The 12,949-nt window shown below is 32.3% G+C and overlaps 1 protein-coding gene across 4 annotated transcripts in view; it reads left to right on the plus strand.

Annotated features, from left to right (window-relative positions):
* LOC127849623 (uncharacterized) overlaps nucleotides 1–12,949 on the plus strand; it is a 100,602-nt gene that overhangs the window by 78,656 nt on the left and 8,997 nt on the right. For 3 of the 4 annotated variants that reach the window (XM_052382359.1, XM_052382360.1, XM_052382363.1), the window contains 7 exons: nucleotides 2,667–2,781; nucleotides 3,664–3,800; nucleotides 5,152–5,225; nucleotides 5,983–6,106; nucleotides 7,021–7,135; nucleotides 9,885–10,015; nucleotides 11,503–11,573. In XM_052382359.1, the coding sequence (XP_052238319.1) occupies nucleotides 2,667–2,781; nucleotides 3,664–3,800; nucleotides 5,152–5,225; nucleotides 5,983–6,106; nucleotides 7,021–7,135; nucleotides 9,885–10,015; nucleotides 11,503–11,573 (767 nt within the window). The remainder of the gene's footprint in view (nucleotides 1–2,666; nucleotides 2,782–3,663; nucleotides 3,801–5,151; nucleotides 5,226–5,982; nucleotides 6,107–7,020; nucleotides 7,136–9,884; nucleotides 10,016–11,502; nucleotides 11,574–12,949) is intronic. The other variant, XM_052382362.1, reaches the window with a different exon arrangement.

The following is a 12,949-nucleotide window of genomic DNA, read 5'->3' on the forward strand; positions in this document are numbered from 1 at the left end:
GGGTCATGGCAGGTCAAAAACTAGGTCACGGGGTAACTTAGTGCGTTTTAAACATTGAGCATGGTGTCCGCTCTCTAATTCAAGTAGTGTTCATCCGATCTTCACCAAACTTGGTCAGAAGTTGTATCTAGCTATGTCTAGGTCCAGTTCGAATATGGGTCATGCCGGGTTAAAAACTAGGTCACTGGGTAACTTAGTACGTTTAACACATTTAGCTTGGTGTCTGCTCTCTTATTCAAGTAGTTTTCATCCGATCCTCAGCACACTTGGTCAGAAGTTGTATTTAGATGATGTGTAGGTCAAGTTCGAACATGGGCCATGCAGGGTCAAAAACCATGGTCACGGGGTCACTTAGTGCGTTTTAAACATTGAGCATTGTGTCCGCTGTTTTTTGTGTGTGAAGACAACATGCAAAATATTCTCTGTCAATGCGGCATGTGGGCGTATTCGTCACGTCTGTGACAAAGCTCGAGTTATATCAGGTAATGACGTCACACTGGCTACGACCTTTCGGTTACTTTAAACGGTTTTCAAAGGTTTAAACAGTGATTTTGCTTATTAAAACTGTAACCTAAGATACATTAAATGAGGTATATTACATTTTTAATGGTTACCTGCATAGATTTTTCAAGTATTGCCGTTTTGTATTCAAAACGGTGTCAATATCGGGCATAAATACCTTACTTTGAAATTCTCATGGTGAATTTAATTATTTGGGTTGTTAAATGAAATATTAGTTGTTGTTCTTTTAATGATTAACAAAGGATAAGTTCTTTTCTCTTATATTGGGAAATCTAAAGACTCTTATTTAAATAAATGTGCTATAATTCTAGAATATTATAATTTCTATTGAATCAGAAATACAGTTATATATTACTATGTTTCATAAAAATCAAGATAAGTGCATTTAGATTGATTTTTGAATATCATCTCATTGTACAAAAGTGATGATTTGTTGAACAAAATTACAACTCTTAAATTTTGACTAGAAGTTTTAAATCTTAAATTTTTTTTTTTTTAAATATCACTATAAATGTATACTTTAAATGTGCAGTTATATAGTTTGCACCAAAACAATATATTAAACTGATAATTACTAAAAATGTAAGGAATTATTCCCCTGACAAATACGTAAGCTTGGCAATATTTTATATTCATAGGAATGACTTTAAATAGGGAAAAATATAAAACACTTGGATATACAGATAAGAAATGTGTCTCATTTAAACCAAAAAGTCACCAAAAACATCAAGCAAACATTTGGCAGGAATTCAAACCTACTTAATGACACAAAGTGTTTTGCTGTAGTTCCCCCTTGAAACACACATGCGATGTTTAGTACACGTAAACATTCAGCTAATGTTTGTATAACAAAGAACAAGTAGTCTTTATGAGTTTTAAGTATCTGATGTAGCATACGGACGAGTCTTGGGATTTCGGCCATACTGGTAGTAACACAAACTGATCCTGTCCGGAAACGATGACTGTTCTTTCTTTTTATCACATATTCCTTTATCCTACTGATTGTATAGAGATCGTGGTGGCGTCAATCGACCAGCTCAGGCATGTAGTTGGATTTATTTTTTATTTTCGTAACACCTTCTCCTTGATATAACGTAGTGCACGACGTAGTTATAAGGCCTATTCAAGTATATAAACGTATTCCGCTTAAACTAATTCCTTCTTTGAGGGCCCATATCTTCAAAAGATTACATGATTTATCTTGCTTTTCAATGAGTATGTGTAGAAATTGTGATGTCAGCAATAAAGCATCAATGTTGGGGCATTGTATTAAATGACTCTCCTTAACCAGACTAAATCTTTTTGTCTAAAACAATATGGCTCAGGTAATTTCATATTTGGCATGTAACCATACAACATCAGATAGTTGTCCTTAATACATAGAGAATAACAGGTTACTGCCTTATGTTATTTGTTCCGAGCCTGATATATTACAAAAAGATCAGGCAGTAATCTGTTTATCATACCTCTACGTCCCCGATTTTAAAGAAATAATGAGAAAATAATGGCTCAAAAGCTGCAGTTTTAGCGGGAAAGAATATTTCTTTTAAAGTTTGACGTGTTAATAATGACGTCATGAGCACGCGCGCTTAATATTTGTAAAACAATGTTGTTGTTTCTGTTTGTGTTGCATTTTATGTTTAAAATATATTACATCTTGGTATCACATTGTTTTGTGGAATCTAATTAGATTTTAATAAAAATGATTACTGTATAGTTGTTGATTCCGAGTAATATGACCATTCTAAACACATGACTGATATAAAAACGTTCTGTTGACCATGATTTAAAAAAATATCAGGCAACGTTATATCAGGACAGATATCAATGCGGTGGTATAATGAAAATATTATGCCCTTCCTCCTTCAGTAATGACGTTTATTTTGTTATAAGACCTTATTCATAATTACAATTACTGAATTAGTTACTAAATGTATAATTATATATATATATATATATATATATATATATATATATATATATATATATATATATATATATATATATATATATATATATATATATATATATATATATATATATATATATATAATGTATAATTATATTGAATAGTATTTTATGATGAATATGCATGAGAGTGATATAAGTGAAATCCAATTGCGAATTGTTATATTACTCTACAGAAACCCTACGCAATTGCCACAGTAGTAAAAGATGACAATAAAGATGAGCTGTCGATAAAAGTGTGCGGTGTTGAAAAGACCTTCAAGCGAAAAGATGTTCATTTAGTGCCTCTCAGTAAGTGTAACACACATGTCGATGCATGGTTACAGATACATGATTTAATGGATATTCAAACAATATTACTGCACATAAACAATAAGAAAGGACTGATCAGTTCACATAATCCAATTCATCGACTGGTAGATGCTTGCTCATATGCTTTCCGATAAATCAGAAGCGTACAAAATTGTGTTACATGGGATGAATGCCACACATTGAGATTAAATTCTAGATGTATGGTCATATTAAAATGAATCTTGCTCAGCCCATTTGAAAATAGATCGAATGTCAAGTCATATATATATATACCGGACATTAAATGTTCTCTTAATATGTATAACTTGCTGGGACCTTTAAGATGTTCGTTCGTGACATTAAACAAGATGAAAAACGCCGTATTCTACAACACAGTCAAATTGTGTGTTTAACGATAAATTGTTATTTTGAACAAATCTCAAAGCATAACAATGTGCTTGGATTTTTCTTCGTTCAGATATGATTTGCAAACTTGTCATTGAGTTATTAATCATGCATTTTGTAAGGCAAATTTTTTTCATTTAAGCTATACCTACCTTATAGTTTTTCGTTTTAAAAGAACCAAATAATTAAACAAACAAAAAACAGAAGTAACGCTTACTTTATCATCATTGTTTTCTAATTATTCATTTGCATGTTGATTTAATTATTTATTAATGTGTAGAATGATACCATTTTTTAAATATCGAATATTGACCAAGATGAACTGGTTTGTGGAGTTATTCTCAATGAATTGATACGTGTTTTTTAAAAAGCAGATTTTGCCTCGCAAATTGAGATTGGTATACACAAAACATTAATTGTTACAAAATGAAGGAAAAAAAATTCACTTAAAAAGCGGGAAATTGTATTATCTTTCAGAGCGAATGACTAACGAGTTAAAAATGTGGTTTGAGATGTACAAACCTCAAACTTTGAAGGACGCGATGACGGAAGCCATTCAGTTAGAAAACGCCTCCGAAGTGGGTGAACTATTGAGGAAAAGCATACATATTAAGGTAGCTTCAAATATTTATATTAAAAAGAAATAAGTGCGACACATGACTGTTTAAGGCTAGATCTGCAACTATGACAATCATCAAATATTGACTCGCTCGTGTGTTTTTTTTTCAAAGCAAGTATATTAAAGAGCTTATATTTGTCTGCTACAGAATAGTTTACAACATTATGGCTTTAATATTCGATTCCATGCACAATATCAATATTTATATATTTAGAGTGGCATTTAAAATGGAGTTGCAACCAATAATATTTACAATATTTTCAAATTGTGCAGGTAAACACGATTTTGTGTGCACATAATTTACGTGTAATAGTCCATAATAAACGTAATATGAACATATCAGTTGGGATACATTGTATTTTCTCTAAATATGTTTATATTGTTTCCAAGTCATTTCTGTCTTTAATGAAAGCGCTGTGTGTTTTCGAATTACACCAAAGTGTATGCATTAGGAATAACTTAAGGATCATATTATGCAACATAATATTTTAATATGCTTAGTATTACACATCATACCGTTAAATCAAAAACAAAATAATATCACGATTTAAACTTTAATTAACAATACAAATTGTTGAAGATACATTCAGTCGGTAAATATTTATACTTGACGGTCCATTGATGGCAAAAGCGTCTATAATCTTATGTATTACCTCACATAATGGTGTAAATAAGTATTTTCAAGTTTAAGCGCCTCAGTATTTATTCATGTAAACTTTGAGTTAAGTTTTCCTTGCATGCAGCAACAATACTTCTGCATTGAGTTTCTAAAAAAAATCAGACATAATATCTTAAGAACAATGTTTATTATTGCCGATTTTAATTTCGTTAATAGCATGCATCTTTTCGGGAACATTTGACGTGAACGAAATTCACTTCTTTTTGCGTATTTTTAATATGTATTATCATGGATAACCCCCACCTGCTCTTAAGACACAAAATATGACAACTTCATGCCAAATAACTATACATTCGCCATCTAGTTAAAACCCCACTTTTAGCCACCACAAGATATCACACTATGAATAAATACAGTAAAATACGACTTAAATTAATCACTTAATTGATTGTCATTTGCTTACCTAGCTAAAACAGAGATCAATGAATTATTAACTGTATCAAAGTATTGTTAACATTGCTTTTCCGACGGGTTTGAAGTAATATTATGCATGGTATTTTCTCCGATGAGCTGCTCCACGCGATTCTTATTTAGAATACAAACTGCCATTAAATACTTTACTGACTTTAAAACATTGTTGATGCATGTTTTGCTACTTTTCGAAGATCAATTTCTATGATGTGTTTTATCAATCGCTAAATTAGACTCATATTTCTTAAATGGTTAGGAAGAGAACGACCAGCAAGAGTGTGGTATCGACAAAGACGGTTCCTTGTTTATAAAGGATATCAATGGCAAAAGGTACAATATACATTCGATATGCTAAAACCGAGGTATATATCAGTGTATTCCATGTTAAAGATATAATGTATACTTAGAAGTCAGCTTTTGCAAATATTGACCAATGAAATCTGTAGAAACAAGTACTAAGTTTATATTCATGAATGTCTATAAATGTTACGTTAAATATGACAACATGTTCAGTAATACAGGAATCTAAATTTTAAAAAAGAAACAGAAGAAGGCGTTAATTGAGTAAAAGAATGATACCATTATAATGACAATGTGAGCTTTCTCAGAATGTTATCTTGACTAATAACTGATCATAACTGAGATAAATCAAGTTTAAAAAGGGTTGAAATAAAAAAAGTGCGTGTTGCGTTAGATTAGTCTACAAGTGTATATTTAGTGTTACAGTATATATTAAGTGCGAACACAAGCGGTAAACGTTTATAAAGGCCTACGGCTCATTAGTTATCGAACCAGAGCTAGATAACTTTGGAAAACAATATCCATTGGAGCAAGAGCTGACTTCGTTAACACAATGGTAGTTTAAATGGTAGTTTAATTCAGATAATTATCGTTGATATTGTAATTGATCTGTACCGTATGTGTCATCATTTAGTCTGCTATAACGTCAATATTCATAGGAACACTCAACTTGAAATATATCACCCTCTTAGAAAATAGTGATTTTGCCAGGAATTTAACCAGATAGAACTAACATTTGCATGCAACATTTCTATTGACTGTATGTCATTATTTGTTTTTATTTCAGAAGGACGTTCACTCTTACTGGTGGTTCAATTTCTCCAACATTTTTTAAAGATGACATCATTTTAATACGCAGTGAAGCTAAGGAAATTGAACACAATGGAATTTGGAAAGAAAATGAGAAACAGGTTAGTTCGTCTTATCCTTCAATGTATTAAATAGTATATGGGTTGCCGTAGCGAGGTGGATATCGCCTCCGCCAAGCGACTGGAAGGTCATCGGTTTGATTCCCACTGTGGGAACGTCCTTTAGATATACTCCATGGACACCAAGTTCTGGTTATAATCCCAAGATAAAAGACTCGAGAGCGCTTCAAATAAGCCTTAGGCTTTCGATGCAATCTAGATACATTTAAACTAAATTGTTTATGGATAAACTGTTCTTTACGATTTTGCAATTCAAATAGCGCTAAAGAGACAATCATAATATGGGCGATTTAAAATTAATTAAAACTCAAAACGTTATATTAACGTATGATTTCCTCTTGTTTTAAGTTTATGTTTGCCTTTTCCATCCGTTTATTAGTCTGTCCGAAAACACAACCATGTGCCAAAATGGCCGCGCCGCAGGGTTCACGTGGAATATTTATATGAAGAGTTTTTTTTTTAGTAACTGTTTTTCTCTGAAACCACTCGTTCCAGTTGTTATTGTTTTGCATGCTGCACTGCATGTTCTGCACAGTTTTGTTTGTGCGAATCCTGTGCTGAGGATAAAATCTGTCAGATTACCGGTGCTGAAATGACTAACAATTTATACAGGCTATATCAACTATATCAAATTCTCTGAAACATTATGACAGGTAGCGCTTATTTATGTATTTGGTATGTTAATCAGACCAAACTAAATCTCTGGTCACAACTGACCAGGTCCCAAGGGCCATAGTTTCACGCATCACTACTATTATCAGGTATATTTGCTGGTAAAACAATCGCGTGCAGTTGTTTTTAAGTTTATAAATATAGATTATTCTTTTAAAACACGGGCATAACCTTTTACAACAAAATGTGCATTTGTGTTTTAGTATTGTTTTATTAATTTGCAGACACTTGGTAAAATTGGTACAATAGTGGAAGAGCCAACAGAAAGTGAAATGACAATCAAAGTGGGCGCAGATAAGTTCCTTTACTGTCGAACAGATGTTACTTTAGTATCCATCGGTAAGTGTTTCATGTTATCAATTTTACATAGGTAATATTATTATCATTAACTTTCAGCATAATTTAAAAAATAAAGAACCCATTTTTCGGACAGTTATGCTGTAGACTTTCTTTCTTCTTTCATTTTAACATAAGTGCTATAAGTTTAAAAATGTACCCATTAACCTTTTGTTTGACACATCGTTAATCGCAAAAAATGATAAAGGCATGGTAGGTTGGGTGCTTTTTTCTGATTGACTCTTTTCACGTATGTTTTTTTTAATGAGTTCTTTATCGCGAAATCTTTTCTGGTCAGCTGGCATTACACTCAAATAGCTCTGCACTATTGAGCTTACAATATGTTGTCACTCTTGATTACAAAAGCAACTCACTGTAATTTCAAGTTTCATAGCCAACTGACAATTTTAAGAATTGTAGCAATTATACCGGATTGTCATAGATGGAGTGTTAAACTGTTTGACCTAGTACTGTCTGTTCCCCTTTCGTTGGGCGTTTATTTTAAAATTACCTACAAGAGCAGACTACGTGTCACGTCAAACAAAATCTAACATTAATGTCAATGTCACACGTAGAAACAAAATACCTAATTCGGTTATATACCAGCTTGTCCGGACTCTAACTTCGACATTTACCAATAACCTCTATAATTTGCCGATAATGTTTACCATATGGTAACGGCGAACGTCTAAACAGTTTCACCTTTTTCATCATTCAATAACGTGCATAATATCACACCACATGGTAAAGGTATATCGCAATGCTAGTCCAGTGAACATAGATCACGTGTTAAGGCCACAAATAAAAGTCTTCGTTAAAAAGAGAATTAAACAGTATAAACAGACTGCACAATTATCATTTTCCGGGCATTTTCAAAAATAATTTACCACAATAGGTCAGCATGTAACGATATTATATCACATTTTTCCCAAATTAATCTGCTATTATAAGCTTTCGAGTTTTCTGAATAAAACATGACACAAATACATACACCTTTATACCAGGTGGGTGTTGTTCTATACATGTCCAAATGATGAATAATATATAGCCTGCAATGACATTATCACATTGTTCCCAAATTAATCTACTATTATAAGCTTTCGTGTTTTATGAATAAAACATGACACAAATACATACACCTTTTACCAGGTGGGTGTTGTTCTATACATGTCCAAATGATGAATAACATACAGCTGCCATGACATTATCACATTGTTCCCAAATTAATCTACTATTATAAGCTTTCGTGTTTTATGAATAAAACATGACACAAATACATACACCTTTTTACAAGGTGGGTGTTGTTCTATACATGTCTTAATGATGAATAACATATAGCCTGCCATGACATTCTCACATTGTTCCCAAATTAATCTACTATTATAAGCGTTCGTGTTTTCTGAATAAAACATGACACAATTACATACACCTTTTTACCAAGTGGGTGTTGTTCTATACATGTCTAAATGATGAATAACATACAGCCTGCCATGACATTCTCACATTGTTCCCAAATTAATCTACTATTATAAGCTTTCGTGTTTTCTGAATAAAACATGACACAAATACATACAACTTTTTACCAGGTTAGTGTTGTCCTATTCAAATCCAAATGATGAATAACATATAGCCTGCCATGACATGGTTCCTTACTTCTTGCTGATAAAGGTTTGATCTTAACACTTTAAGTAAAAGGAGTTCAATCATCTATATCGCTGACTGCTGATAAAAAATATTGAAGATCAATTCTCTGAAGTATCTGGCGACCGTAATATCGTTGACCACAAGTTTAAGAATACCGAACGCGGCACCGGTGCTTAAAAGCCGTTATGATTGTAACAAGCACCTAGACGACGTGCCCTAATGCAGTATGTTCGACAACAAGTCTTAAGTTATTAACTATTAACGGACAGTTTCACAGATACGCTAGTGCACTTGCGCTCATTTAGCGTTCTTGTTGCGTTGTCATGGTTTTCTCAATTGGTAAAGCACTGGACGACACATTCGAATAACCTGCTTTTGATTTCCGGCAAATAACTTTCTTACACAGAAAGATTTTATATTTGTTACTTTAAACAGTAATAAGACTGATATGCTGTTTTAAACTGAAAAATTTTCAAAACGAAATACGAACAATACCTTTTATTGGGAAAACTTCAAGGTTTCTTATGGTGTACTATCCAACCAACACATACTTGTTTACCAATCCTTTTGTTTTAGATTCATTAGTATTCTTAAATATATCTACAAGTCAAGTATTTTGCACAATGTGGTCTATATTGCGCGGTTCCGATCAATACGTTTATCTATATATTTACACTTTTTACACAAGTTCAATTCTTTGTAAACTGTTTAGCAAACACGTGTCAATTCAAGCGTAACATTTTGTAAAAATAGAATTATGAATTACTCGTTAACGTGCGTGTTCGGTAAGTTTACTCATAAATATATGTTAAACGCATTTATTGGGCTAACAGCGTATTATGATAAAAAAACAATAAATTAAAAATAACGCGTATTAACAAACGCACGTACTAGTATTTGTCATTGAATAATCCTTTTTAAAACATGTAAACACATTTCAAGTAAATTCAATAACATAAAATTTAATTTTTCATGCGTTTGGATTTTAATCGGAATAATTATCATAACCGGAAGGTGACGTACAGGTTAATAATCTCCAGTCGCCCATAGCGTTTATGATAGCATGCGTTTACCACAGCTTATGAAATGTTCTACATTTTTATTAAAGTGCACCTGACTGAAAACTTTAAGGAGTGGTTAGAGGATAACTGGCCACAACTTGAAAAGAAACCGCTTGGACAAGTAGTGAAGTATGGCAATGTGAAAGGAGTCAGTGATGCACTGACTTGTGATCAAAAGGTAGGTAATAACTTTCTGATGACCTTAAGTTTATCTTTATTTATATATTTTTCTCTCAACAAACATGGCCGAACTATTTGGTGTGAAAGATGGTGAAGTGCTATTCAAGTATGAGTGTGTATCAAACCCCGGGTCTAAAGTGGCTTCACTCTTGTTGAAAATTGTTTAAATTGTTTAAATTGCCTGTTTTAGTTTAACAATATTAACATTGCTCCCAAGTCTCAAAATCTTTGATATTACATAGTCCATTCGACTGTTTGTTCAAACGCATCCCGAGGTGTCAAAAAGACAATGTCTTTGGGAAGGGCAAACTAATTGTTCTTATTGTATATGTTCTTTCTTCCCTCATAACACTATCTCAATGCATGTACTGTCTCTCTTGTTAATTTGTTCAACGCAGGCCCCTGTGGTAAAAAATGTGCACACCCTGCAAAATAAGGTGCAATGCCAAACTTACATGAATATTGTATGTAAACATAAGTTACCGCACTTATAAATATCATGAAAAACTCTCGTTAAAGTAATATACAGTACGCTCACCCTAATATATTTTAAGATCAATAGGTTAAATATCAAAGTTTCATGTGTATGCTATGTTAAACTGAACAACCGTTCTTTTTGGTGAACCAATCGCATTATTATGGCAGGCTTTCTTTATTTATTGAAGTTAATTGTATTGGTGTACAAGGCCTTATTTGCGTTTGAACGGACACTTATATCGCAATCATTCCGAATCTTGAAACTACCTCACACCAATTATCATAAGCTTTTGCGTTTAATAAAATGTTCATGTTCAATGTATGTATTTTAAGACGTTTGTTGATTTCGAAAACTATTCGAACATTAAAGAATATTTCTTTCTCAACGGATGAAAGCACCAACATGTCGTGTTAGAATTTAAACGTCATAAGTTTGTGTATTTATTTGTCAAATCTCGTACCAAAACAATTCATAAATGAGTATGTTGGAAAAACTTGTCATTATTTCTAATTGTTACTGTATTCAAATTAAAGTGTGTTTTTATCTATGAACGGTTAACGCATGTTTGCAAATATTGTACAAGCATTTGTAAAGGTATCTGACCATTGATTACCGATTTTGTTGTGATTTTCCTTATATGTTCAGCGATTTTCCCAGCCGTAAAAATGCATTTCAAATAAAACTTCTAGATGAAATATGTTCCAAACCGTATATTATTCACTTAAAAGCATGCGCTCAATACTTATACGAATAATTTGATAAGTGTTAAAAGAAACAACCATTATTATATTGAATTATATTTTTAATGATGATTTATAATTCTGGTCTATTTTATTACATGGTTTGCATTATTTGAAATCGCTCAATTGAATAACATATTATATCGCTCCTATTGGATAAACTCGAGTTTCACTATGCTCACATACTTTTATATTGGTATTTAAAGCATGCAGAACGTAAATAAATTAAACTATTGTGTGGCTTAACATTTGTAAATCTACGACCAGGACCGGAAAAATGGAGTGTTCGGTATTGATGACGACGGCGAGGTCTATGTAACTGATATCAGCAATGAAAGGTAGTCCATTTTCAAAAGTCTCTACAAGAGTATGTATGCATATAATTATGTAAGTGTGTAAGTATGTAAGTAAGTAAGTATGTAAGTGTGTAAGTGGATGGATGGATGGATGGATGGATGGATGGATGGATGGATGGATGGATGGATGGATGGATGGATGGATGGATGGATGGATGGTTGGATGAAGGGAGGGAGGAGCGGAGGGACACAGATGGAGGGAGGGAAGGACACATATGGATATATATAATATATTTGTAACATTTTATTTTAATGTTTAAGTTAATGTCCGCAAATGATCAAAGTTAGATCAAATAATGGTAGGGACATTATTAATTATACGTAGTTTTTATTTATTCAATAATCCGAAATAAGAAAACATTTTCTTTTCCTTAAATCTGCTTTTTTAGTCATCAAGTTCTTGAACAATAAAACAATAACTAAAAGCCTTACTTTGTAATGCGGTTTTCTGTTACATTTGAAAGTGATTACATCTGTTGAGGTAAAGCGTCAATGTTCCTAAAAGCAAACTTGATATTAAATTAAACATGTACAAAAAGTTATTTATACTCGACCTCTTTTGAGAAACTAATCATACCTTATCTGAATCGATATAACAATGGTGGAATCAACGTGATTAACTTTAAAACGTTTTTATTAATTTGCATAATATCAATTAAGTATAATATTGCGTTCAATTTTATTTTACATGCAAACTTATTGCTATCAGACTGGTAAGTTCTTATTTTTTACGTTTCGGGCTACTTTTTTAACGTAACAATAACAGAAACAGGAAGCATTCGATGCCTATTTTCGAGGTTCCTGTGAGCACCAGGAGAAGAGCCTTACTTGTTTAGTATAACAGCTTGTTAAATAGTATCATATGCAAGCTTGGGGTGGTAAGTAGTGCGATAATTGCTGGTGGGTGTAATAAAGGGACAAGAAGAGGGGTGATTAACTATATTAAACATGCTCTTTGCTATTGTATATTAACAGTAGAATTACACGAAAAAATTAAAGCGCATATTACTCCTAATTATCATTATTGTGCTGCATTTCGAATAATACAAAATATAACACGAAAGGATTTTAAAGTCGTGCCACGCTTATACGATAACGAACATGTAAGGTAATACCTTATTATACTTGTAAAAAGAATCTTCTGTGTTGAATTGCATTCACAAGTAAAACGTTATCTGTTTTGTTGTTTTTGTTTTTATTGGAAAGAATGTTATCAACATTATCATTGTAAATAAAAAATTAATATAAGTGGATTCCAGCATTTTCAACTTGGAAATTTAACAAAAACATTTAACCAGGCTGTTTTTGTGTTGCCTATATTTTAGAACCTTGCTAACTCTTGTTTCTTTATCGAACAA

The sequence above is a fragment of the Dreissena polymorpha genome, chromosome 11, assembly GCF_020536995.1.
Source record: "Dreissena polymorpha isolate Duluth1 chromosome 11, UMN_Dpol_1.0, whole genome shotgun sequence".
NCBI lineage: Eukaryota > Metazoa > Mollusca > Bivalvia > Myida > Dreissenidae > Dreissena > Dreissena polymorpha.